This window comes from Idiotropiscis lumnitzeri, chromosome 8 (genome assembly GCF_059441095.1).
Source record: "Idiotropiscis lumnitzeri isolate Australia: NSW breed Sydney's pygmy pipehorse chromosome 8, RoL_Ilum_1.0, whole genome shotgun sequence".
In the NCBI taxonomy this organism is placed as follows: domain Eukaryota; kingdom Metazoa; phylum Chordata; class Actinopteri; order Syngnathiformes; family Syngnathidae; genus Idiotropiscis; species Idiotropiscis lumnitzeri.
This window is the reverse complement of record NC_142398.1, coordinates 2,742,501-2,769,857: the sequence shown is the minus strand read 5'-3', so window position 1 is coordinate 2,769,857 and position 27,357 is coordinate 2,742,501. Positions and strand designations below refer to the sequence as shown.

Genomic DNA, 27,357 nt, shown 5'->3' with positions numbered 1-27,357 from the left:
AAACAAATATTAGGCGTTTATTTCACATTCAAGAAAATGTGGCTCCAGGAACTTAAGGGTGCCACTTCCAGAAGAAACAGTAAAATATCTCCTGCAGAAATATATCAAGTGCTAATCATTGAGTTAACATCTTGTACCTTTTTTTCTTAAATCAAAGAGTTATCAGCCTAAAGAAAACGGAAAGTCTAATTATCCAAGTAAAACAGGTCGACATGTTCAATACACAATGAATAAAAATGGCTGTCCTCATGAAAAACTAATTCGAAATGAGCTTTGACACCACCTTTTCTTTTGAAGATTTTTTAACTTCTCTGAATGAGAAAAATGAGTTCGTGACTGCCCTGCCAGTGACTTAAATCTGGGTTGGAACGGAGTCAGGGCCATTGGGATTTGGTAGATTATTTCACATGTCTGTGCTTTGTGTTTTCCTTTATAAATAATGCACTCTTTCACAACTTCCTTTTTTATGTTTCCCCAAAATCCATGATACTTTTAATGAACATTCGTTTGCATGCCGCTGGGGTGGAAACGAAAATGTACAAATCTGTTATACTGCACTCGGAGTTCAATGTTTTTATGTGCGCTCACCTCAAACTTCAGCGGATAACTTTGCACAAAAGGGCGGTGCTTTGTTTCGTAGTGGCGCTTCGCAATGTTGCGACGGTTTCGGAGCATATGATGCACACTGGTTTTGAATCGGCTGCAGCCAGAACGATTCTAGATTTCTCCGTCCATCTATTTATAACAACACGCAACGACCTTCTAACTTTTTAGCAAGGCATACTGTCAGCAGCACTCTCTTCCGGTGCTGCGCAATTGTCAGTGGATCGTAAACAAAAGATTTGATTGGTTCAAATCAGTGACGCCTTTCCGTATTAACTAGAATTGCAGCGTCAACGTTTGCGAATGCGCCCTGAAAAAAATTCATCATAGATTGGTCATGGGTCCGGTCCCAACCATCTGTCGGTCCGGATCCGGACCGCGGTCCGCCATTTGGTGATACCTTATGTAGAGCGTAGTGTCGCGTGCTGCTTTATTGAAAAAAAAAAAAAAAGTTTCCGTGTTCTAAAAAAAAAAAAAAAAAGAAACATCGCACGTCCTACGATGTGACGATTGCACATGCGCACATTGCAATTGCGATGTTCAAAGCGCATATTGTGCAGGCCTAGTTTGTACCCAACATACCTTTAGGAAATGTGGCCAAAAAGTTCATCCATGGATTCATCAGCCCATAACACGTATACCATGTGATAGGGACATTTTATTGTGGTCGTTAATGGTGAAAATTTGGGGGAAATTATTCATCACGGTCTAATTCTTTTAACTATAAAAACCTTGTAATTAAACAGGAGTGTGCAGACTTGTTAAATCACTATACATAGTAGTCAAATTTAAGTCTGTGCATTTTAAAAGAGATATTTTCATGAATGGAATAAAAATGAAAATGCTTTTAACAAATAAATAAATTACAAAAAATGGCAATCATTTTAATACACAAGCCTTTGGCGTTGATTTTAAATGTATTTATTTTCATATTACTACATGGCCGATAGCCGAAAGAAAAGGTCGAAAAGTTGACTGGGAGTTGTAGTCCGTATGTCGCACAGAAGCAACGTCATCGAGCAGCAGCCAATAAAAAAGAGCCAGATGACATTACACTGAAGAGACAAGTTTGTTACATGTGGTTTTGGCTCAAATGGCTCCCCTGCTTTTGTCATTTAACTTGAAAACGCCCAAAACGCAACGCTAGGTAAAAAGTGCTTTTTCTTATATTTAATATATGAAAAAAAATATATACAGTAAACAAAAACATGTAATACTTCTCAAAAACTAATTCTAGCCACAAATCCACTTTAGAAGTTGGCAACTTCATTGGCAAACAAGACAAGCTCTTTTTAATTAGGGTCCATTCATCCATCTGACTTAAGAAGCATAATGCACATATTGTAATTCAAAGATTGTGGACTAACTGTAAACTGTACTACATATTATCAAAATGTTTTAAAATAATGTTTCTTGAATTTTTGTTACTCAATACCATGGTGCTCGAATCTTGCACACAAGTAAAACACCATTTTTAAAAGATAACCAACTAAACTAAAACTGTTTTGAAAAAAACAAAACTAGTAAAAACGAACACAGCCACCCTGAAAACTTAATTAAACCTATGTAATTTAAAAAACAAAACTCAAAACTAAATAAAAACCATGATTTATATTCCAAAACTATAGTAACCTCTGTACAAACTCTATGATGAGCCCATCTTACATGACTATTCAGTAGTTAAATTATTCAACACAAACAAATGCCCTCCACATAAGCATTAGTAAGTATGTAGGCAATCCTGAACCCATGTTACATGAACAATTGTAGTCAGTTTAATTATTTAACACACACAAATCACCTTCACATGAATCTCATGATAGTATTTTATTATTAGCATTTTGGAGGGGAGGTTATTATTAGAACTATAACTACCGTATTTTCCGGGCCATAGGGCGCTCTTTAAAGTCCCTAATCTTGCCCAAAACAAACAAAGCGCCTTGTAAAGCGGTGCGCCCATTATATGGACTAAGCATCACTCGCGACCATCAACCCTTTTACTCATTGGGCTGTTATAACACCCTGCTGGTCAAAGTCTGAGTCATCGATGCTTCTAATTGACCGTGACTTATACATTATGTGACTATGGTGTTTGGGTGATGGTGTAGGAGAAAGCTGGACAAAAGGGCAGCTGTCCACAATGTTGTAGTCTGTCTTATCATTTATGTTATTGCAAGCAAGAAACGTCCCAGGTTTAGACAACAGACAAAAAGCCCAAAGCACAACAGCACATCTCTCTAAGCAGCCATGCACATCTCTCTAAACAGCCATGCACATCTCTCTAAACAGCCATATGATTGGCTGAGTCTGAGTGGCTCCCAAGAAGCCATTTCTGTAATTGGCTAAGGCTGAGTGGCTCCCAAGAAGCCATTGCTATAATCTTTTTGTGTTATTTTTATTTCTTTTGGGTATATTGATATTGAGATACACGTTTTGTGTTAATCTTATTTCTTTGTTTCATTGTTTGCTTGTATGCTGAGTTTTTTTTGGTTTTGATTTGAAACCGTGACTCTAAGGAGTGTGGTGACCAGTGAAGTCCCTCCCCTGACCTTGTCTAGTAGGCTAATGCCAAGACACCTTTTATTGGTTAGAGTCATTATTATTGGCAGTGATTCCTATTAGTTTCATGACATCTGTCAATGAAATGGGGTGATGCCTCTGGCAGTGATTCTTTATGGGATTGAGTCCTGGTGAACTGGCATCAGTCGAGCTAACTTGAATGTGCTAGCGCGAACGTGCTAGCGCGAGCAGCCTAGCTAGCGCCTTGTAATGCGGCGCACCTAGTATATGCATTAAAGACGGAAATAGCACCCTCAACTGGTGTTGCGCCCTTTGAGGCAGCGCGTCGTCGTATGGCCGTAAAAATACGGTACATTAGTTCACTGTATTGGTGAGTCAAAGTGGTGCATACATTTGTTGGGGACACCCTTTATTAACAAGACTTCTCTTATCCTAATGTATTACAATTTCATCATAATTCAGTAAAAGTATATAATTGTTCTACTTTGGCAGGTTAAACATGGACATCAAACATATTAAAATAAGCTCTTGCGATGGCCTGTTCCGCATCAACGAGAAGAAGGCCTTCAAGGGGTTGGTGGTGAGTCTCATAGGACAATATTTTGTTTTTTTTATTTTACAATTGAAAATACTACTTCTGCCTCTTGATAACATGTCTGTGGCACGCTTTCGTGTTGGGATGTTTGATGTATTAGACTGATACAAGTAGGGGTATTTGATTTTCAGAAATAAGCAGAAAGCTAAACATTTAGATTAAACACTTAGATGTTTAAAGTTGTGGGGCAGCCACTCCTGACACCCAACCAAATACTAAAATTAAAATGTCTTTTGTTTGTTTTCCATCATATTTTCGCATTAATAGCTAAGATTACCTCTCTCTTGTATGAATTGTCGTAGGAGATGATTGAGTTCTATCAGCAGAACTCCCTGAAGGAGTGCGTGAAGGACATGGACACCATGCTGCGCCTGCCCTTCAAGCAAGCCGAGCAGAGCAACGACCACAAGCCCCGCGATACACCCAAAGGTTTGTGCTTCTGTTCAAGCAAAAACGATCCTTGCATCATCAGATTAGGACAGAGTGAGAAAATTGTAACATATTTGGAAAGCTCTACGCAGGGATTTTGATATGACTTAGGACTCAATGTGACTTGTTTTGTGTTGATTTTTATTTATTTATTTTTTATAACGTACCAAGAAAGCGGAAATTATTTAATTTTTTAAAATAAAAACAACTGCAATTATTTTTTTAACTCGATTACAGTGCCCTGTAATTAATTAATGAGCAACTAAATTCATGAGATCGCTGGACAAAAGTATCAGGATGATGCTAGCAACGCTAATGCTGCATGACTTTTTGACATTTGTAAAAAAAAAAAAAAAAAAAAGTAAACATTTTATTGGATTCCTTTCATTCATTTTACCAGGTAACATTCTCATTTTTGTTTTTCTTTATAGCAAGAAATAATTTATCATCATTATTATACTCTAATTAATTACTGTAGTGGCGATGTGAATGAGCATACACTATGGAAAAAATGTGGTGACAATGCAAACAATTCTAATGTTGCATGACTTGGTAAAAAAAAAAAAATAATAATTGGACTTTATCATTGTCCTATATTCGTGTAAATGGATGACTATAGGGCGGCACGGTGGACGACTGGTATGGCCTCACAGTGAGAGACAGCATCGGTCGTGGGTTTAATCCGGCCATTCTGTATGGCGTTTGCATGTTCTCCCCGTGCCTGCGTCGGTTTCCTCCGGGTACTCCGGTTTCCTCCCACATTCCAAAAACATGCATGGCAGGTTGATTGGACACTCTAAATTGCCCCTAGGTATGAGTGGGAACGCGGATGGTTGTTCGTCTCTGTGTGCCCTGCGATTGACTGGCAACCAATTCAGGGTGTTCCCCCCCCTACTGCCCGAAGATAGCTGGGATAGGCTCCAGTACCCCCACGACCCTAATGAGGAGAAGCGGTATAGATAATGGATGGATGGATGGATGAGTATATAGAAATTTGGGTGGAGACATTTTGAGCAACACAGTTTTTTTACGTTACATCTTCATAGAATGTCAAAATGATAAAACATCAACATAAATGGCTAGCCCTCAGCGCGCTCTTTGATTTGATGTATGACTCGACGTGGTTTGTCGCGCCTTGATTTTTGACGATTTTTTTTTTCATGCAATTATTAACGTCGCGCGGCAGGAGGTGGCGCGCGTATCTTTGGCATTGCAAGGGCCAGGTACAACTTCTCGGCCCGTGACCGTTCGGAGCTGTCGCTGCGCGAAGGAGACACCATCAGGATCCTGTCCAGGAAAGGCCAAAGTGGATGGTGGAAAGGAGAAGTCTACGGCAAAGTGAGCATGAACACAAAAAAAAAATTGTAAAAATGAAAACGTACACAGTAAGACTCAGAAATATTGTTTCCCAGGTGGGCCTCTTCCCTGCCAACTACGTGGATGAGGATTACTCGGACTACAGCTGACCTGCAGGCCGGGCCTTTGTTTAAATTGATGCACATCGTCTCATCGTGAATAAATTTGTTTTCATGAAGATGTCTTGTGGGTGGTTTGTGTTATTATTTTGCTCATTGCATCATCCTAGGATGTCAAAATGACAGAGCAGTAAGCTATCTGGGACATCCTCATCAATGCATTTCATTTGAGGTATGACTCCATGCTATAAATTTCACACATGGTTGCTCCACAATGTTTTGTGTTTGTTCATGTTCTTGGTGGCTTGTGGTCTGCCATTCTTCAGAAGTAATTTTTTATTGTATATTTTTTTGGTACATGGAGACAATTTCTCCATTTGACTCTTAACATGTGGTCAATCCACGATGTGGTGTACTATGTTTGTTTGTGTTCCAGAAGAGCTACACCATGTACAATGTGCTCCATTGTAATTGTTTATGTTTATTTTAGATGTGTATTGGTGATTTCTTTCCAGAGGATTCCGTCATGCGGTTGCTCTACAGCTTTGTGTGCATCCATGTTCATCCTCTGGGAAATACAACATCCTATTTGTTTAGCCATCCGAGATGGCAGTTCTTATATTGTATTTTCGTACTTATGGTGACAGCTTCTTTAAAAATTCTATTAAGATCTTTATGTGGTTTTTCCACAATTTATCTGCATGTCTACGTCCCGGGGGTAGCCACACTATTTATGTGTTCCTCTGTAATAGTCCTTTTTATTTTGTTCTTTATGTGAAGATAATTTCTTTAAAGACAGTTAGTCACTATAGATTCTAACATGTGGTCACTCCACAATGATAGATGCGTCTGTCTTTATGTATGTCCTGGAGGAGCTATGTCACAAATTTTTCTTGCCAATCTCAGTAATCCTGATTTTATTGATTCTGTGTGGAGACAACTTTTTTAAGTATGACTCCATTTGATGTTGCGTCTGTCACTGTTAAGTGCTCCAAGTTTATTTCAAGCTTTTAGAAATTAATCAGTCTGACTTTGCACGATGGTGGGTAAATCACCACTTTATTTCCAAAATATTCATACACACACACACAAAAAAAGAAAGAAATCATATAACATGTCGATCACATTATTACTTGCTATTTGTCCTGCTAAATTCTAATGTCATCTCCTGACAGATAGAGCATTGCTTTCACTGGTAGTACAACTCCAAGTTCATGCCGTCGTGGATCTCATCTGGAAATCTCACAGTTAAGTCAAACACAGGGTGAAACTCTTTTAATATATCAATTAAGGATGCGCCGATACCAGTGTCAGTATTCACAACTATTCTCCCATATTGTACACACTGTTCCCATTTCACCAGCTGACATACATTGCGGGTCGGAGCAATGTTAGTTGAGTGTGTGCACAGTAAAGATACTTTTACTGTGCTTTTAAGGCCACTGCAAATTATGTTTTGCAAAATGGATGAAATCCGTGGCCGGCAACCGCCAAATTTCACCCGCTTGGTCGTGTAGTGAATGCTGGCTTGCAGTTAGCGCAAACGCCTTTCTTGGTTACACTCGCAATGTGCGTTCAGGGACAATTTGTGATGAAAGTGATGTGTATATTTGAAGAACATGCAGTTGGATGTAAAGATGTCAGTAATGACAAGTTGTTCCTCTCAAACATGTTCTTAAAAATCTGCCATGATGGGGGGGAAGCACACATTTTCATCATAATGGCAAGATCAAGTTTCGGCACCCGCTAACAGGGAGCACACAAATGTAACAGCTTGTACCCTCCATCTGAAAAAAATAATGTCAATGAATTGCATAGAAGCAAGTCAAGTGTAAAGGATACAATCTCCCAGTGACACGTGGTCCTTGAATATGGTATACCTGCAGAGAGAAACAGTAACACAATGAACAGAAAATACAGATGTTCATACAAACATAAGCTGCAGAGCCACAACTGACACCAACCAGTCAAGACGCAGATTGGCTAAAGGTTAGCCAAGTAACAACCAGCTGCTAACCTGACCTCACAACATCCAACTCCACACACACATATGCGCTGACTCCCACGTCACCCACCAGGCTCCACTTTTTAAACCCACACACATTCAAACTCACAGATAATACAGTCGAACATGAGCTTGGTGACCCCAAATGGTTAAAGGTAATACAGTTACCACAACGTTTATCCAATTACACAAATAATGCGAGAGATATTTGGCAGAATGTATTTTCTAAAACACTTGATGGCTGCAGCCCAATACTTCACCCCATTTGTCAAAATAGGCTTGTTACTAATTTTCCACCCAGGAGATGATTATACAACAAAAACTATTATTTTTATCTAGGGACAGGAGCTGCAGCCATACTTCTATCACCACAGTTCTTTTCCGCAACCATATTTATTGACGTTTAATAACTGATTTCAAGTATTTTTGCCACCTCTCTCTTACATTGGGCTAAATAGGAAGTTCGTGGACTTTGCCTACCATTTCTTCAAGACTATTTTGTCATACCGCGTCCCCGTCTGAGCTGCGATGAGCTTCTTCAGGTCTCCGATGGTGTCCTCAGAGCTAGGAGGTCGATTTATTGAGGAAATGCACACATGACGTCATAGTCTGCGCAAGACCCTTATCAAAAATTAATCAATTATTGGATAATTAAAAATACGTTTTTCTTGAATCGGTTAAATGGATGTTAATTGAACAATACGAGGATGTTATTCAATTCGTCGGCTCTCCGCCGCTTTCAATCTGAAGGATACTTGCACTTTACCCGGACTTTCTTGCCGAGACGATCGTTACAGACCACCTCGATCATCTTGTCGCTCTATCTGTCAAGGCAAACGTGTAACGAGAGTTAAAGACTCGCACATTTCCACGAGAGGTAACTTTAAACATTAGCCGTTGCGCTACTCTGTTGGTAAACGAGACTTATAACACAAGTCTTTCGTTGAATGCAAGCTAACAGCATGCTATGCAATGAAGTGTGCCATTTACGTAAACGTTTCAGAGTATACACCCGTGAGTTTTAAAATGACAACAATTTAAATTAAGTTAAGTATTTGGTGTGTGTATGTGTGAAACTATTTAACATTACCTCAAAACCACTCGAGTATCAAAATAAAACCTTTAAGGCTACTGTTATCGAAAAAGATCCCGTCAAAATTCAGCTTGAGCTTGTCTCAACCAATCAAAAAAAAATAAAAAAAGTGACTGACAGCCCACATTGGCCAATGATAAGAGACGCCTCAAATGAAGGCGGGCGTAAATGGCAAAACAACGTGTAGGCCGTAAATGAGGCGGTGGTGGTCGCAAAGTGTGGTAACCCCTTTCTCCACATTTGGATTTGTTACTTTTGGGAAGGGAAGCCTGTGACGGGATTGGTAGTAACAATGGCAGACGAAGATGTATTACCAGGGGGCTGGGAGAAGAGAATGAGCCGCAACTCAGGTGACTTAACAGGCGTGACGAAAGGCTCAAACCGGCTCGGTACGCGATTTAATGTGTAACCTAGCTTGGGAGCTAGCAAACCGAATAAGCATTGCAGCTGATTTGTTAGCACTAAGCTAGCCCAGGTAAAACTTGCGCGACGTGAGGCTACACGTGACATTAGCGTAAGCGTGGTAAAATGTGAATATCTCAATTCGTTGTATATTTTAAAACTTTGGAAATTATGTTAGCGCGTGAGCCGATCTACTTCGAGGCCGCGCGTGACGTCAATGTCCATCGAACTCACCTCGTGAGGATGGGAGGGATTTAGATTTTAAATTATTGTTTTGTTGAAATTCGGAGGCTTTGAGAATGCTTCACGAATCTCATGATTGTCATATAAATACAAACCACCAAGAGTCGCAAAAACAATTGCCTATATGGATTGTTTAAACCGATGGTATACCCGAAACAACGATTACATAGTACTTTGAATTTATTTCGGACATATTTTTCAAAAATGACCCTTACAGATAAGTAGTTTACAGCCTTGTATGTCTAATACTGAGTCTCAACCTCTTCGCCCTTGACTATTCTCTTTTTTTTCCTGCTGACCATATTCTCCGCTAGTTCTTGTAATATTTGTGCCCAGGGTCGTGCAGTGTACCGATAACACCAGTACTTTTGACACGTACAATATCAATGAACACAATGGCTAATTGTTAAAACAAAATTCCTCTCTGATGGACATGACGACTGGCCGATGTGTCCAATCGTTGCAGTGTAGGACTAACAATTGGTGAGGAGGACTTTCTCAATGTCAGATTTTTCTGTAGTTTGGTAAGCATCGCATCTAGTATAAGAATCCTTAATTAGTACCAGGTATCAGTCCATCCCTAGTTTTGTTATCACAGTTTGTGCTCAAAGCTATTAATATGGGCAATTGTTTTTAATTAAAATATGTATTTTGCGACAGGGCCTGGTTGGTGTCTCCTAAAAAATATCAATAACTGTCCTCTGTATGCAGGCAAGGTGTATTACTTCAACCGCCTGACCAACGGCAGTCAGTGGGAACGACCCGCTGCCGGAGATGCCCGTGTAGAGCCAGATAAGGTAAACACTGGTGCTATTAGGACCTGTTCATGATTCTCTCCGTCTTGATTAGGGCCAATTCCAGCTCCAAAGCATGATGCATTCAGCAACGTGATTCATTGTCGGCATGGTGTTCTTTTCGTAATGAGCATCAACAAAGGACACAGACTTGGGCATACACACTCATATGAGCACACAAAAGCAATACACAAGCCTATCTATGAACACCTTCGTTGGCCACCACCCCTCACTAACTTCGAATGGGATGTACTGGTGCCCTGTTGTCTGTAAAGCTTTCCCTCTGCAAGTGGAATATAATGTGCACCCCAGCATGTCCCAGCTCTAATCTACATATTGTAATTCATTTAGCAGGTGCGCTGCTCGCACCTCCTGGTAAAGCACAACAAGTCCCGCCGGCCGTCTTCCTGGCGGGAGCAGAACATCACGCGGTCCAAAGATGAGGCTCTCGATCTGATTCAGAGTAAGTGTCAAGGCCATCATCCAGTGTTTTAAGTTTAGGTTTGTCACTATTTGGACTAGTATGATTGTGGTTTTCAGACTATATTGAGCAGATCAAGTCGGAAGAGATCAAGTTTGAGAAGTTGGCCTCTCAGTTCAGCGACTGTAGTTCAGCTAAAAACGGTGGAGACTTGGGACTCTTTGGCAGAGGTCGGTGCTCAATTTTTCAAGGGCACATTGATTCAACTGATCACAAGGCTGTCATTAATTTCATATAATAATAGATACATACAATCACATTATACCAATTGTATTTTTTTCAACTATAATTGTAAATATACAGTAGTTTAATGTATCCATAATATATGTATATTTAAAATAATGACTTGAATAAAAACCAAACATGATAAAAGTACAAATATTTTTTTTTAAATTAACCAAATTATAAAAATTCTATTCTTGATAAAATAGATGGTGAACTGCAATAGCAATTATCCATCCATCCATCGTCTGTACCGCTTCTCCTCACTAGGGTCGCGGGGGGTGCTGGAGCCTATCCCAGCTATCTTCGGGCAGTAGGCGGGGACACCCTGAACTGGTTGCCAGCCAATTGCAGGGCACACAAAGACGAACAACCAGCCGCGCTCACACTCATACCTACGGGCAATTTAGAGTGTTCAATCGGCCTGCCATGTATGTTTTTGGAATGTGGGAGGAAACCGGAGTACCCGGAGGAAACCCATGCAGAACATGCAAAATCCACACAGGATGGCCGGAGCTGGGATTGAACCCACGCTCGATGCTGTCTCTCACTGTGAGGCCATCGTGCTAACCAGGCGGCCACCGTGCCGCCGCAATTGCAATTATAAAATGTAAAATAACTAAATGACAAAATTCATGACATTTTTATTGAAAGATAAACAACAGAATTATTGTTATTTTTGAGAAAACTGAATATTTAAATTTAAAAGGTAGATAGTTAAAATTACAGTTTTATTTAAAAAAACTATATTATTAATATATATTACAAATTAAAACATTTTTATTTAAAAAGCATGCAAAAATTCATTGAAATTTTAATTGAGAAGATATAATATTCAAATTGTGATTTTTTTTTTATGTTCAGCAAAATGATTTAAATGTTAATTTGAGTAATAAATTCATCAAGTTATTAAAATAGTATAATAAGTACATTCATGTATCGTAAAAATAAATTACACATACAATAAAATAAGTATGCATTTTATTTGGGATTTTAATTATGATTATTTGTTTTGTATTCAACAAAACGATATATCGAATAATAATAATATATTTCCATTTGAGTAATTAAAAAAGTTAATATAATTATATTCCCTATATATGTTTTTTGAAGTACTTTATTAGTATGTCCATCTATCCATCATCAAAACTGCTTATCCTCATAATGGTTGCAGGCATGCTGGAATCTATCCCAGCAGTAGGCAGGGTCACTTCTACAATAAAATTAACAGAATAAAATTATAGATTTTATTTGAGAAAATTCTACTGCCCGAAGATAGCTGGGATAGGCTCCAGCACCCCCCGCGACCCTAGTGAGGACCCCCTAGTGAGGAGAAGCGGTACAGATGATGGATGGATGTTTAGACATTTTGTTTCAAATGGCAGTTAAATTCTATAAACTTGAATTTTAAAACAAAACACAACAAAATATTACAAACATACAATTTTACAAAAGAATATAGTTCCTTATATTTAAAAAAATATCTCCCAAATAATGCACATTCATAAATTGACGGCACAACAATTATTTATTTAATTAAAAAAACATTTTTTATCCATTCACTTTTTGAGGTTTCTTTAAAAGTCAATTGCAACTGGCACCAGTAAAGGGAGCAGTGGGACCTCTCATCACATGATTGTGTGTATGTGTGTATGTGTTTTGTACACTTCAGGTCAAATGCAGAAGCCTTTCGAAGACGCCTCTTTTGCGCTCAAGGTCGGAGAGATGAGCGGCCCTGTTTTTACTGACTCTGGAGTGCACGTCATCCTGCGCACCGGCTGACCGCACACACGCACGCGCATGCTTTGCAGACAGGCACACACCCATCATTTGCCCACCAAGCTTTGTCACTAGGTTTCAAAGAAATAACGCCAATCCTGATATTTTATAACAAAAAACATAAAAGATCAGATGACTTAATGTGTATGTCACCCAAAATAAAACCCCTCTTTGGCTGTTTCCTCCTTGTAGAAAAAAAATAAGAATAACTCCATTTCCCTCATGACATGACACTGTTCCTGCATAACAAAAATGGTAAATGATACTGCTTTTAAAATCTTTGCCGTCCATGTAAACTGTCGCAGCGTCAAAATAAAAGTCCTTGGGGGTTTTTTTTGTTTTTTGTTTTATTTTTGTGTCTCTTTCTTGGTGAGTGCAGATGAGAGAGTAGTGTTGCAATGGTGACGTGTCCTTGTGTAACCTCACAGGTGGGGGCACCAAAGCCTCTTTTTGACCAATTTCGTCATCACATCTGAGCATGTTCATGAAGTAAGAGCACAGCTGAAGCGACCCGTCAAGAAATTTCATTTGATATATTACATCTTGCTGTACTTTGACCTTTCCCTTCTTCAACTATTATGTTGTCTTGCTTCACCTTGATGACCTCGGATAGTTGATTCCAATGAACATGTAAGGAAATGAAAACACTTTTTGACATTCTCAACAAAGGAAACATTTTTTGATAGCTTCAGGCCTGTGATAGAAGTACTAATGTGTGTTCATGTTTTAATGTAGCCTTTCAAGGACGGGTTGGTGTTGCAAGTCAGGATTAGGGTTTTGAGCCTTGATAATGGTTTCCAACCAGGGATAGGATTTCAGTCGAGGCTACAAATGTAGTATAGGATTTTTAGAATGGCTTTTAAACATGGTTTTAATACTGGGTAAAGGTTTCTAGGTAAGGTTTGCGTTCCAAGTCAAGGAGATTGAGGGTTGCCTGGACAAGTGTTTCATACAAGAAGTGCGGTTTGAAATCTCAATGCGGGTTGAAAAGAAGGGTTTGAAGCAAAGAGGTTTAAAAGTAGGGTCTTGGTGCAAAGTGGGTTTTCAAGGTAAGGGTTGGCTTTAATAAATGAATTTGAGGCTGTACTTTGGTTTAAAAAAAAAAGGTTTAAAGATTTTGGTTTGGAAGTAGGGTTTTATGACAAGGACTTTGTTTAAAATTAGGGTTGTAACATGGGCTTTTGGTCTGAAACAAGTTTTGTGTATGAAAGTTGGGTTTTTAAGACAAACTTTGTGTTTGGAGTAGGGTTTCAAGGTAATATTTGGTTCAATGGGGGGTTTAAACCAAGGTTCAGGATTAAAAGTAGGGTTTCAAGACAATGTTTGCCTTTTAGATAAGGATTACAACCTACAGTTTCGAAGCAGGTACACTCAAGTGTTTTAGGGCATTAAGACAGGTGTTAATTGAGGATTTCAATGAAGGCATTCAAATAGGATTTGAAGTCTAGTTTGGGGCTTTACACTAGGCTTGGAGTTTCAAGATCAGATTGGGGTTTATTAAGGTTTTAAGTTGAGGTCGGGGTTTCAATCCATAGTTATGTTTTCAAAGTAGGGCTTCAAGTCATGGTCAGAGTTTCTAATTGGGTTTTAAGCTTCACTGAAGGTAAACCAGGGTTGATATTTCAAATTCGGGTTTTAAATCAGACCAGTATCATTGTTTAAAAAGTTCAAGGGTCAAATTAAACTTTCAGGACAGGTTCGAATTAAAACTAAGGGTTTACGACTGAGCTCATAATTTCTGGTGTTTTGTGGGCCGTATGCTGTAGTACCAAGTATGGCCTCAGAACGCGGGGGCGCATAAGAGGGGTGTATCACCCACCCTGGTCTTGTCTTGTTTGGATGTGCGCGTGGATGCTGTCTTCCGTGTGGCGCTTTGCCTGCCTGCCTGCTAGTCAGCGTCGTCCTCCCACCAGGAGCACACGCTCATCTTTGGCCGCCCCCAAGCGACACACACATACGCTCGCTTTCTCCAGCCTTTCGCCTCCCAAAAGCATTTTTGACTGCACACACGTGGATCTCGTTCATGGCGTGAGGGCGGGTGGTTGGTTTTTGGCAAAGTGGATCTAATTAGGAGCAGCCAAGTTTCAAGAAGACGAGAGAAAGGTTGTGTTGTGACATGTGGAAGTCGTGTGTCCATTTTGGAGACATCCTTCCCGACATGTTTGAAGGGGACCGAACATGCAGCTCCACGTCTGCTTGTTGCTGGTTATCGTCGTCGTCACAACAGGTAAGCAGGCTCCAATATAAATATATTTTCAATATTTGGCTTTATTGGTGCTTCAAATGCATGGCAAGCATTTTTTAAAGAAAACATTTCGCTTTTGTGTTGAGACTTGTGGGCAACAGCTTTTATGAATTGAGATTAGATTAATTAGATAAAAACAAGTTTTTTTTTGTGTATGAAATCTGTTTCAACCCAAATATGCTATGTTCATTAGATGGGAAACTGTATTATTTTAAAAAATGCAGGATAATTTGAAATACAAATTTTCAGTAATTTTTTATGTCAACAAAATTTACCTACTTTGTGAACCTAAAATAAAGAATATAAGAAAAACAGTTTTTGGAAGAAAGATGTTTATATTGAAATATAATTCACTTTCATGTATTTTTGCAAAATCTGACCTGAAGTGAAAGAAATGTATCAGGTCCTTAATGTTTGAAAAAAAAAAACTTAACACCACATGTTTCTCAATTTGATTTGTTTTTACATATTGTGAAATCTGCTTACATATTATTTTGATGTACCTACGACGAGTCAGAGGTTTGGAGTCCACACAAAAAATACATTTGAATTTTTTTTTTTTAAAAACAGTATATTGCTTATATCTTAAAAAAACAGGTGCCATATATTTTTCTAAATAAAATCTGTTTAATATGCTCTGTCTATGCTGTGTGAAACGCTGTAAAAGATCCAATCCTGATCAGATCCAGATTTGGTATCAGTGTGCTATTGTTCAACATTCTTAGCATTTTTTTGTGTGTCATAATTTACTGCATGTATGTTGCATCAAAATATGTAACTTTGTTTAATCTGGATCAAATGTAGATTTTGTAGCAGTGTAAATGCAACATGTTAAATCGAATTGAACAAGTTCCAATTATCCGCTTAGGAAATAGCTTAGGTATCTTTGGATCTGGTTGTCAATTGTGTTTCTTTGGTGGCAGTTTTGCCTTTGTTTACTTTTTGTGAGCCGCTAATGAGGCAAAAAGTTGTTGTATCTTTATCTTAAACCTGCATGTGGGACTTCCTTAATATCCAATTAGAGCGAAGAAAAAAAAGTTTCCCTTTGAAGGGCTCTGTAAATACAAACACTCCCCAACTTACGAACGAGTTACGTTCCGAACGATCGTTCGTAAGGTGAATTCGTTTGTAAGTTGCTTCAGCGCTATATTTTGTATTATAATTTATGTTTAAGGCCTATATACGTATATTGAAGGTTTATATAAGTATGTTTAAGGCTTGTATAAGTAACCTGTATTGGTTTGTACTGAAAAAAACATTTAATAAAATAGAGAGAATACGTACAGTACTGCACTACGTATGTTAGAGAGAGAGAGAGACAAACACACACAGTATGTACATGTAGGTAATAAGATAAATAAAATTAAGTTTAACTTACTTTTGGAGGATGTACTCGATGCTTAAGGAGATGATGGAGGAAGAGGAGGATTTTATATCATGAAAGGGTCTTCGTCGTCGCTGGAATGGGCTTCAAAAGCTACTTCCTCCTCCGTAACTTCAATGTAGGAAGAAGAATAGGGCTGATGAGTAGCTTCCTTGGAGGATTTACTAGAAACTGGCCGAAAGAAGCGATCTAACAACGATTGCACAGTTTTCTTCTTTTTTTTCATCACGAAGGTGGATGCTGGGTGAGCTCTCACAGCGCCAAGCGTCGGAATTAGCAGCGGAAAGAAGCACTACTCGGAAAAAGGCGTGCAATACAAAATTTAACTTACAGCATCTCTTTCCGAACATTTTTTAGACATACGCGCAGACATGTTCGTATGTACCGTTGTTCGTAACTCGAATGTTCGTAAGGAGGGCAGCGACTGTAATGGCCAAAGCTCCCCTAAAACGACTGCTTCAAAGAAAAATGTCTGACTTTACAGTGTGGCTTTTTCTTGAGATTTTTTTCGTGCATCTTGTCCTTGTCTAAGAAGCAAATAAGTGACTTTAATACGGTACTTGCATTATTGTGCTCTTACAAGAAGCAGCAACTAAACAATACCAAGGGGCCTCGATTTAGAAATTAGCAACAAAGCAATGTTGGTTGCATAACATCCTCACGCCTCTGTGCTGAAAGCCCAACTTGAAGAAGGCTGAAAGCAATTCTGAGAGGGTCTCACGTTGACTTCTTTGACCACAAACTCGAGGAAGGAATCAAGCAATTCCAAGAGGCCCTCGTACCGCTGTGGTCCAATCTTAACTGGAAGGAGGAAGGAAACAATTGGAAACAACAAAAGGACCTTGCACTGTCTTGGATGAGTTCCACTAGAAAAATGAATTCCTCCAAAAGAAAGAATTGGTTATCCGCAAAGAAATTTAAAAGAGATCCCCATAAGTGCCATGCTAGAGCCCGAACTAGAAGTCAATTCACAATCAAGGACATCAAACGAGACCAGACTATCAAATGCAGGGTGCCCGAGTCCGGTCCTCAAGAGCCCCGATCCTGCCTGCTTTAGATGTCTTCCTCCTCCTGTGCCCTGAAATGCAAAAGTAGTATCTGACCATCTTTTAGTCTTGGTTCATACACATTTGGTAAATCTGAAGTTGATTTGCTTCTTTTTATCAATTAAAAAATACAGGGCCCTTTTTGCATGTCACGTGGTGCGTTGGCATGACTAATTTGTTGATAGGCAAATATTACTGCAAGCACACACTTGGCAAGTACTCAAAAATACTGCTAAAACAACAACCAAAACACTCCATGTAGTGCAAATATTTACTCTGAAACTTTTTGAAAAAGGACCTTTGACTTCCTGTGCATTTCACAGTTGTCTTGTTGAGACTTTGTTGATGAGCACGTTTTACCGGCTTTTGTGTCAGTGGGACATTTTTGCAATTGAATTGCTGCTCTGTGTTAAAATCTAAACATTTACTTCTGTGTTGCCAGGCAGAATTTTAATGTTCTCCTAATGGAAAATGGTCACTTGTTAGTTAGAGATTGCGTCTGCGTGACCTACCTGGATCACGAGGGTTCTCGAATGGTTCTAATAACATTTGTTGGCCTCGTTTGGAAAGATCCAGTAGTTTCGGAAACTTTTTATCATGCATGCATGTGTGAGTATGTGAGACTAACAGATAGATGACTAAGTGTGTAAATGTGTTGCGATAACTGTCTGGATGTTGTTTTGTGTGTGTGTGGGGGTGTGGGGGTGTGTGTGTGTGTGTGTGTGAGCTCAATTAGCACGTGTGAGATAGATAGAAGCTTTGTTGTTGATGTCCTTCATGACTCTCTCGCCGTTTCTGTGTCCTCGTCCCCAGTCCAGGAAGAGCCACGGAATTCCACAGAAGAGCACGCTACCCCCGTCCCAAATTCCGACAGAGACTTCCCTAGTGCAGCTCAGGCTGGGTCTGACTACACAAGCACACAAGAACCATACAGAAGGTCTGGATCTGAGTCGGGTCCTGCCACGCACCTTACCACATCCGGGAGCCCTGATAGCAAAGCTCTCCAGCTTCCTGAGGAAGTTGGGAACAATGGAGCGGAAACAGCTGTCGCCCGCCTTCCGGAGACGCTGGTGCTGACCCGAAACACCGAAACAAATCCAGGAATGCCAGAAAGGATGCATGGGACTCGCACCTCTGGACTGGCCACTTTTCCACCTGTGACGTCATCCCCGACCAGATGGGCCCTGTTTGCTATCCCTGCAGGTACCACAGAGACAGTTTCTCGAAAGAATCTTGCACAAACATCATCAAATGGGATGAAAATGTTCAGAAAACTCACTTCAGACCCAGTTTGGGGGTCCACAAAGTCGCAAACGGACTTGCCAAAAAGTACACAAAGAGCCACACAACTTCCAGATTCCACAGAGGGGAAGTCAAGCATCCCTGGTTCTACTTGGATCACCAGAGATGCCACCATGGCGTCTGGAACGATCCAGTCAGGAATGCCCAAACTTGCATCCCACACAAGCACTAAGACTGAGTCCAAAAGGGGCATGAATTATGGGGACTCTGAGAATGGGATGGGAACACATAGCTACACAAGACATGTGGGGGTACTTAGTTTGGGGGGCTCCCGGGTAGGAACGAGACCACCTGATCACTTGCCCCATGTAAGCACCATGTTGGCATCCCGAGGGGTTCCGAACTTGTCCAACTCTAAGCACCAATGGGGAACGCCCCGATACAGGCCCCAGATAGGAGTCCTGGGCTTGGGGCTCTCTGAGGAAGGGACGGGAACACCTGGACAGATGCCCCACACAAGTACCATTTTGTCATCCGAAGTGGTTCAGAATTCTAGCTCTGTAGAAGGTATGGGAACGCCACGTGTGGGGGTCTTGACTATAGGAGGCTCTGAGGATGTGACAGGAACTGCTGGACACTCGTCCCACATGAGCACTGTAACCATGTCCAAAAGGTTAATGACGTCAGTGGGCTCTCAGGACGACACAAACATGCAAGCACACTCATCTCGGGTTAAAATCTTGAGCACTGCGGGGTCAGAGGGCAGAACTGAAACACCTGGACACTCGCTACATTTGAGCACCGTGTTTTTGTCTGGTTCTGAGAATCTTTTGAGAATGATCCAATACATAAGCCAGGAGGGGATTCTAAACTTTGGTCGTTCACAGGACAGCACGGCAACACCAGAAAACATGGCTCGTGCAAGCACCGTTTTGGCATCCAGAGGAGTTAAGAACTTGTCTGACTCAGAAGCACCAACAACACAGGTGGAGGTTTTGAGTTTAGGGGGCTTCACATACGTGACGGGAACATCCGGACACTTGCCACATGAGAGAACCGTGACGGCAACTGGAGGGTTCTTGGGTTTTGGGGACTCCCAGAGAATGGACGACACCCTCTACACTACACCATTACCAACAACCCTTAAGAAAGCTGCTTCTGTGTCTCCGTCCATCCTGAATGTTCTGAACCGGCCCTATATACCAACTGCCCTGCCCTCCATCACTCATGAAACGCCAATGACTGAGGTAAAAAGCACTCGGGACAGCAACACTGTAACATACCAGCAGCTGATCCCGGAATCCCAATCTGCTTTGAGTTCCACGACTACCCGCGTACCAAAAGTCTATGTGGTGCCGGACCAGCCTGCCACCGTCAGAGGTTTGTGTCTGAGCTAGCATGTGCACATGATCGATCAATGTGTGTGTGTGTGGGTGGGTGTCGGTGGGTGTGTGCGTGCGTATAGACTATTTATGTGTTTGTGTTGTGGTTCTTTTCCAGTGGAGTCCATTGAGGTACTGCTGCAAATTGTTGTGGACAACTCCAGCTCGGCTTCCGGTCCCGACCTGGAGGAGGACACCAGCGCATGGGTGGGTGGGGGACATTTCAAACGCATTTGATGTTTTTTTTGTTTTTGTTTTAAATCATTCAATACATAAAATGTATATATGTCAAAAACTCAGGCCCCGCCTCCCATAGATGTGTATATATACATCTTCGACTTTTTTTTTGTGTCATAGTGTACAGTAGGCTCTGACGAACCCACTGTCACTCACACACTTTTGTATATAGTTCATTTCCACAGTTCAATTATAGTTTTCTTGGGTGCAATAGTAGTATAAAAGTCAACGTTGTGCTTGAAATTTTTGTTTTTACATAAAGCTCTTTTTCTTCATTTTTTTTTTGTATTTTGTCATGAATGGGAATTTTGTCCCTATTTAGCTATTTTCTAACACTGTCAGCTAAAAAAAACTGAGATAAAGAAGCGTGTCTAATCTTGCTTTTGGTAGGCTCTGTGTTTTTGTAGCATTAGACCACAATATTCTATGGGTCTTGCAAAATTAGTCAAGATCCAGAAAAATGCTGGGAATGAGGGATTTGCTCTCGTGAAAATGGCTGGGGTTAAATGAGTTAATTGGTCCCTTTTTTTTGTGCAAATATCACTGTCAAAGAATTGTGGGTATCACAGCAGGTTGACAACAGCTGAAATGTGACATTGACTAACGGAAAGCTCAAATGAAGGTTTAACGTTTGTGGATATAAAGCTTGAAGCTGAAGTTTGCTGATCACGCTGTCCATGTTGCAGATGGTGCCTTACCTGCAGAGGGCGCCAGGGTTCAGCCAAATGTTGGGCATGTGGGGCAGGTGAGTGGTTGCTAATCCTTTGACCAACGTCACACCTGCTGAACAGTTTTTATTTTTTGTTGGTTTTGTCTTCTCGTTGAAGCGGCCGCGCCGTGCAGATGCTGCTGGAGTTCAACAGCATTGGCGCTCTGCGGTGGCTCTCCGGCTCGGGAGCCTCAACATTGCTGCGCCAGACGGGACTGGACAAGGCCGCACGCCAGGGAAGGAGCTTCAGAGGCTCCAAGGTGGTCAACGTCACACTGGGAGGTGAAAGCACCGCCTTCTATACGGTCTCTCTTTCTACCATAGCTGTCTGTTAATCGGTGACTGAAATCCGGTTTACATCCCTCAGTTGGTATCAGTTGTCAATGGCACAGTTTGAATCTGGAAAACAGTTTCCATTTGAATTAAACCATATTAAATCCTCCCACTTGAAAATATATTGAATATGTCTCAAATCGTCTTTTACTGGAGATATACGTTGGCAGGAACGGCCACATTTAGAGTAATCTACTGACAAGCTAATTCATTGCATCATACCCTCTCTCTCTGTTGAGTATGAGTGAGTGTGAATTGAGAAAAAATGCTAAGCTAATAGTGTGTGCATGTGTGTGATGCAGGGGTGGAGGCAGATGTTTGCGATTGGTTGCTTGGGTGTCCGATGGGCTTTCGCTGTGTTTCTTGGCCGGGCAACAACTACAGCTGCTCCTCTGTCTGCCATTATGACTTCTGTCACCACCACGGCGTTTGCACACATCACCCGAGACAACTTCCTGTATGTCGGTAGGAACACACACAGACACACAAACAAGCACACACACACGCAGAATGTCCAGTTTGAACGCGATCCTTTGGCGTGTCGTCAGCTGCCTGGTCGGCGAGGACTTCTGGTACATGGGTTCGCAGTGTGAAGTCCGGATGACGTATGCTCGTCTGGTGTGCACATGCGCGTCCATCCTGGTCTTGGCTGTTGCTGTGATCGGCTCTCTGGCCTTTGTCGCCGTCAGACGCTACCGAACCGCTCTGATCCAGGCCAAAGTTGACCAGACACGGAGCAGGTAAGCGCACATAAGCAGTCAAGCTGTTTTACTCAGTCCTGCGGGGAGCGGTAGTGAGTAGTACAAAATGGATGCCAGCTCTGAGGGACTTTTTTTTTTTTCCTCTCCTCGTTGTTGCCATTTGCTGGATATGTTGGGTCACTACTCCACTTTGCCACGCACTCTCAATCTACAATGGAGCCCGTCTCTCACACACCCCCAATGGATTCTTTTTTTTTTATTATTAAAAATTATTATAATTATATATAATAGTTTTTCTATTATTTAATGTTTTTATTCATTCTTTTTATTTCATATTATGTGAATAATTTAAACAAACAAACCTTTAAACATTTACTGATTAAAGGAATGTTTGACATAATTATATTTTTTATGTATTTGTTATCGTTTAGTCAATATTTGAAATTATTCTATTGCTCTTTTTTGCTGTATTGAAACAATATTTAAAATGGTTCCTTTCTTGCTGTTTCATCGCACTGCCAGTTCTGGCCTCTACATGTCACACCCTAACTCCCAATTATTGCTCATTTTAAAAAGAAGCAGGTTTTATTTAATGTAAATTATACAGAGTGTCTTTGTCTTTTTGATATAGTATATAAAGTATTGTGAACAATTAATAATTTTAATATTAAAAGTATATTCAAATTAGCACACCAAAAGAAATAAAATGTCAATAAATTAATAAATAATTAAATTAAAATAGCTGATTAAATTAAATACATATCAATATCCTGGTAAGTCTAAACAAACAAAACATTTTTATGATTCATTCAATAATCATAAAAATATATTTTGTCAAGTCAATTGGAAAAAATATATTAATTGATGTCCTGTCAATCCTGAACAAAAGATGGAAATTTAAGTATTTTTTTTATTTTAAACAAGAAAATAATAAATTAATTTAAAAATAGTTGATTAAATTAATTAAAAAATAATGTCCTTAATTAGTAAATAAAAGTCAAATTAAAAGTTAATTTACAAAATAAACTTAGTGATTAAAAAAACTACCAACCAAACCAATGCAATTTAAATGTAAATGTTTTAATTGAATAAAATGAGTTGATATAAATTAATCAAAATAAATCGTAGCATTACAGTGTCAGTCTAATTATGTTTGTGTATACAGCTACCGGCGCTTCAACCATTTTGACGAGTTGTCATCTCGTTGGCCACGCTCAATGTCGGCAGCTTCTGCCGACTCTGTGGACAATCCGGCATTCACACGCTCCGACGAGCAGCTGCACATGCAATCTCTGGACCGGCCCTGTTGCTACCACGATGACACCTTGTCGCTCGCCTCCGCCTCCTCCGTCTTCACTGGCCGCGCTGCGCACCTCAACACCATCTACCCCGACAGGTACGCATACACGCCATCCAGCCAAGTCACATGATGCCTTCAGGGACGGTCTGAAATAAAAAAAAAATTCTGGTCTTTCTAAATCAGATGATGCCTTCAGAGACAGTCAGAAATCTTCAATTGATAAGTCAAGTACAATCTGAGGTCACAAACTTTATATCTGTATATAAATCAGGCATTGTCTTTTAGCTCGAATGAAAACTCCAAATGTTTACAACTCGTGAACAAACTTTATTCGTAACTCCTCTTTTTGCCTCCACACCAAAAACACTAAACATCCCGCAACCCCGTGCCCTCTCCTCCTTTCCCCAAGTAACACTGCCCTCTAGCAGTGTGGCATGTGAAGGTTGTTACGCAAAATAAAACAACATTGTCTTCAGGGACAATGTTTGCTATCTATCCATCAAACTCAGGTATTGCCTCCAGAGACTGTCAGAAATCTTCAGTTTCTAAGTCAGATATTGCTTTCAGGATCAGTCAGAAATCTGAATTTTCACGCCATCAGTCTAAATAAATTGTTGCCTCCAGAGACAGTCCAAATCTCTTTCCAAAAATCTGGTGTTTCCTTCAGAGACAGTCTGAAATTGTAGCATTGACTCTTTTACTCTACCACAGGGGTGGGCAAACCTTTTGATTGGCAGGCCACAACTGGTTCTAAAATTCGACAAAGGGGCCGGACCAGGAGCAGATGGATGGAGTGTTTTGGTAACCTCACCTCATTGGTGAAAAAAATACATTTAATTTTAAATTAAATAAAACATCAACACGGTTTATTCATTTAAATTTTTTTCAAGTTCGGCGGGCCGGATTAAAACGTTTAATGGGCCGCATGTGGCCCTCGGGCTGTAGTTTGCCCACCAATGCTCTTCAGTATGTCAGGTATTGCCTTCAGGGCCTGTCTGATATCACTGTTTTCTAGAAATCTGTCAAGTTTTCAATTTCTATTTCTTGTCAATCAAAAAGCATAGTTTTGAATCAATCTAGTACCATATTTTCACGACTATAAGACGCACTTTAAAGTTCCAAACCTTCTCCCAAATTGACAGGGCACCCTATAATTCAGCACGCTGTATGGACTGAGATCCTTATATTTGTACATGCGTTACTCTTGAGCATCCCGGATATCTTATCAGCTTGGGGCATTTCACAGTTCATGTTGGCACCCTCTGCTGGCAAAGTCCAAGACTACAAAAGGCGTTAAGTGAACACTCCTTTTGGTGACGGTTTGAGACAGACAGTTGACAACAGACCAGTATGTATGTGCGGGAGAAAGCTGGATAAAAGAGAAGCTGTCCGCGATGTCGAAGACTGTCTTATTATTAATGTTATGGCACGTAACGAATCATCACAGGTTCCACTACAGATGCTAAAAAAAAACATGCTTCCCAACGTACACCACTCAAGACATCTCTTTAACCTCCCATCTAATTGACTGAGGCTGCACCATATGTCTTGTGTTCATTTTATTTCTTTTTGGGATATAAATGGCATGAGATATATATGTTTAGTATTAATTGCATTTCTTTAGTCCTCGTTTTGGTTGTTTCTTTGCTTTCTAGTATGCTGGTCAGTTGATGTTTGGGTGATAGTTTTGGTTTTGATTTGAAACCATGACTGTAAGGAGTGTGGTGACTCGTGACATCCGTCCCCCAATTTGTGTGATCATATACTGTTAGTGGCACTGAATCTGATGCATTGCTGGTTGAGTTGACACAAAAGCTGGCGCAACACTTGCAGGGCTAATAATGATGTGACTAATTCCAATTTGCCTTTACGCACTGGTGCTGAGGTATGTTTTGACGTGGCTCCGCCCTGTATTTCTGCACACTCTTTGTATGTGCTTAATACAGAAAAATCACAGGATACTGAGACTGTGTTCTTTAGTACAGTGTGCCCTACGGTCATGAAAATATGGGAATCAAGTGTTGCTTTCAGGGACAATCTAAAAATGTCATAGTCACATGCTGCCTTCGTCTCACTGTTCACACAAGTGTAAAAATAAGTGAATATGTGTGGCAGCTCTGAGTACGCTTGGTGTGGCAGTGAGCTGAGCGTAGGCGACGGCGTGCTGGACTCGGGTAAAGCCAGCGACCTGTCAGTGTGCAGCTGGCCGGTGGAGCCCATCCACTGGACGCCTTTCCCACTCCTGCGGCAGCTGGCCGCACCCCGGCCCCCCCACACCGTGAGTATTCAGAAGCCACATGTTGCTTCACCAAGTCCAAAGATCGTCGGATCATGGATTCATGTCAGATTTCAAGTAGAACTATATTAAGGCGCAACACGCTAATGTTTTTGTTGTTGTTGTTGTTTTTGTTTCTTTAAGTCAAATCCAAAATAAAATAAACTTTAAAAAAATAGAAATAACATTTACTTAAAGTACACATTTCGTTACAGCTTTATTCTACAATGTATACATTTATTTTCCTCTTACATTTCTAATAATGATCTGCAATGGTTTTTTTCCAGTTTTCTTTTAAATCACATGTACATGGAAAAGGTGCTCACGTCACTATTTCAAAGTGGAATAATCTTTTTTCTTTTATTTCTATTCGCAACGCCACATGATGAAAATGAAAGAAAATAAAACGTTTTGGTTAAGTATTTACAAATGTATTCAAAATAAAAACAAGAAATCACATGCACTGTTCATATACTACGTTCTGTTACAGCCTTATCCCAAAGTGGAATATCTTTTCCAAATTCTATGCGCAAAAGCTTATAATAAAATGGAAAGCATTTTCGTCTATTTTTTTCACAATCTTTATTTCAAGTTTGCCAATGTGTTAGCTTTGTACTGTTGGGCCTTTTGGAACGACAATAAGAGCAACTGGAGTGCTTGAAGTGTTGCTTCTCGATATGGTGACACCTCGTTGCGCCACATGTTAGCTAGTTATGTTAGCTTGGCATCTTTCCTTGTGTTGGATGTTCAGGTCCGAGCATTGAGGCCGCGCTCGTACTGCGATGGCATGGAGCTGGTGGACCGCAGCTGGACCGCATGACTCGGATGCTCTTCGGCTGTCAAACACTCTCCATTTATGTGTATGCGTGTATAAAAGTGAGCCTTTGATTCTTCAATAAATAGTGCATGACTATGCCGTACGTGTGTGTGTAATTTAGTGCGATGATAACTCTTTTGCAGTAGTTCTGAAACATTTTACACCAAGTGCCTCCGACAAAGTATATACTTGGCTCTCCAGTAGAGCTGAACTTTACATTTTTATTTTGCCACTCGATTCAATCAACTCTGTACTGTTCATCGAAAGTGATTTTGTTCCTAATATCTACTGTATGTTTTTATAATCACTGTAAGACACTGGAATATTTTTGCACATTACGATGGATGTAACTTGGTTGATATCGGACCGCAATCCGATACAAACCAGTCATCATTTAATGACACTTTATTTTAATTAAAGGTTAAACGAAATGTAACTGTTTGTGTACTGTTAAAAAAAAGAATGCCATACTTTTTTGTAAGTTTGTCTTTTCAAATTCAAATTTCTATTCTTTAACAACCTTGTTGCTATCAGCTTGACTCCATGTCTCTTGAAATTAAACATTTACTAATTGACTTGAGCATTACAGCAAAGTAACATGCATGAAAACTAGGGGTCAAAAAATTGTGTTGCTCTGTAGACTTCCGTTTCCACCTAAATTATAACTGCGCCACAACTTCACTTTTGGAGAAATGCCAGTGACATCATTACTCAATTAGCCTAGTCTGAAAATGCAATAAGGCTATGACTCTAAATGTGAATATAAATGCAAAGAGTAATATTTCTCAAACATAACTTTCAGTCATCATCACAAGGGCTCCGTACAAAACACTACTAATAAAAACATTATAATTAAATAATAGCAATATTATGCAAATATGCTTTTACTACCAAAATGGAGGGAACATACCCCGCCCCTAATTAGCTATGCGAGAAGCATACCAATTATAACTTAGTAATTAACTATCAAATAGAGCTACATACTCTACACTATAACATCTACTAATACATTTTTCCGTTTCTTCTTTTAGTATTAGGATCTTATTAGGAACTTGTTAGTCCATTTACACCACCCGTTGCAACAGGCAGAGCTTGGTGATTGATC

At 40.1% G+C, this 27,357-nt stretch overlaps 4 protein-coding genes across 11 annotated transcripts in view; 3 read left to right on the top strand and 1 right to left on the bottom strand.

The window, feature by feature from the left end:
• The window catches only part of vav1 (vav guanine nucleotide exchange factor 1), a 63,368-nt gene extending 57,687 nt beyond the window's left edge, over positions 1-5,681 (top strand). For all 7 annotated transcript variants that reach the window (XM_088301654.1, XM_088301649.1, XM_088301652.1 and 4 more), the window contains 4 exons: positions 3,616-3,703; positions 4,021-4,147; positions 5,334-5,485; positions 5,560-5,681. In XM_088301654.1, coding sequence (XP_088157780.1) covers positions 3,616-3,703; positions 4,021-4,147; positions 5,334-5,485; positions 5,560-5,613 — 421 coding nt within the window. In that variant the 3' untranslated portion in view covers positions 5,614-5,681. The remainder of the gene's footprint in view (positions 1-3,615; positions 3,704-4,020; positions 4,148-5,333; positions 5,486-5,559) is intronic.
• Positions 5,682-6,593: 912 nt separating this feature from the next.
• Positions 6,594-8,810, bottom strand: ubl5 (ubiquitin like protein 5). Its single transcript, XM_088303704.1, has 5 exons — positions 8,658-8,810; positions 8,323-8,391; positions 8,048-8,131; positions 7,405-7,442; positions 6,594-6,795 (listed from the first exon to the last, which is right to left on the bottom strand). Exons 2-5 carry the CDS (start codon positions 8,376-8,378, stop codon positions 6,752-6,754), a joined length of 222 nt encoding a protein of 73 aa, XP_088159830.1. The 5' UTR covers positions 8,379-8,391; positions 8,658-8,810; the 3' UTR covers positions 6,594-6,751.
• A 16-nt stretch (positions 8,811-8,826) lies between these two features.
• pin1 (peptidylprolyl cis/trans isomerase, NIMA-interacting 1) lies at positions 8,827-12,913 on the top strand. Of its 2 annotated transcripts, none has more exons than XM_088303703.1 (5): positions 8,827-9,010; positions 10,017-10,102; positions 10,454-10,562; positions 10,640-10,750; positions 12,475-12,913. In XM_088303703.1, the coding sequence occupies exons 1-5, from the start codon at positions 8,953-8,955 to the stop codon at positions 12,582-12,584; spliced, it is 474 nt and encodes a 157-aa protein (XP_088159829.1). In that variant the 5' UTR covers positions 8,827-8,952; the 3' UTR covers positions 12,585-12,913. The 2 variants fall into 2 exon arrangements, with proteins under 2 accessions (XP_088159829.1, XP_088159828.1); XM_088303702.1 differs by having other exon boundaries at positions 8,831-9,010; positions 10,451-10,562.
• Positions 12,914-14,354: 1,441 nt separating this feature from the next.
• Positions 14,355-26,722, top strand: vap (vascular associated protein). The gene is made up of 10 exons (XM_088303594.1): positions 14,355-14,808; positions 18,070-19,878; positions 19,999-20,087; positions 20,804-20,862; positions 20,945-21,108; positions 21,462-21,624; positions 21,708-21,899; positions 23,026-23,256; positions 25,276-25,438; positions 26,187-26,722. Exons 1-10 carry the CDS (start codon positions 14,760-14,762, stop codon positions 26,253-26,255), a joined length of 2,988 nt encoding a protein of 995 aa, XP_088159720.1. The 5' UTR covers positions 14,355-14,759; the 3' UTR covers positions 26,256-26,722.
• Positions 26,723-27,357: the final 635 nt, after the last annotated feature.

Excerpts from the sequence above, each read along its gene's own strand:
- ubl5 (XM_088303704.1), bottom strand. The coding sequence starts at position 8,378 with ATGATCGAGGTGGTCTGTAACGATCGTCTCGGCAAGAAAGTCCGGGTA. Across the intron at positions 8,132-8,322 it reads AAAGTCCGGGTAAAGTGCAA|CTCTGAGGACACCATCGGAG; the intron begins GTATCCTTCAGA and ends TCGACCTCCTAG. Across the intron at positions 7,443-8,047 it reads AAAATAGTCTTGAAGAAATG|GTATACCATATTCAAGGACC; the intron begins GTAGGCAAAGTC and ends TTCTCTCTGCAG.
- vap (XM_088303594.1), top strand. The coding sequence starts at position 14,760 with ATGCAGCTCCACGTCTGCTTGTTGCTGGTTATCGTCGTCGTCACAACA. Across the intron at positions 14,809-18,069 it reads TATCGTCGTCGTCACAACAG|TCCAGGAAGAGCCACGGAAT; the intron begins GTAAGCAGGCTC and ends CCTCGTCCCCAG. Across the intron at positions 21,900-23,025 it reads GTTGACCAGACACGGAGCAG|CTACCGGCGCTTCAACCATT; the intron begins GTAAGCGCACAT and ends TTGTGTATACAG.
- pin1 (XM_088303702.1), top strand. The coding sequence starts at position 8,953 with ATGGCAGACGAAGATGTATTACCAGGGGGCTGGGAGAAGAGAATGAGC. Across the intron at positions 10,103-10,450 it reads CCCGTGTAGAGCCAGATAAG|CAGGTGCGCTGCTCGCACCT; the intron begins GTAAACACTGGT and ends TAATTCATTTAG. Across the intron at positions 10,563-10,639 it reads GGCTCTCGATCTGATTCAGA|ACTATATTGAGCAGATCAAG; the intron begins GTAAGTGTCAAG and ends TGTGGTTTTCAG.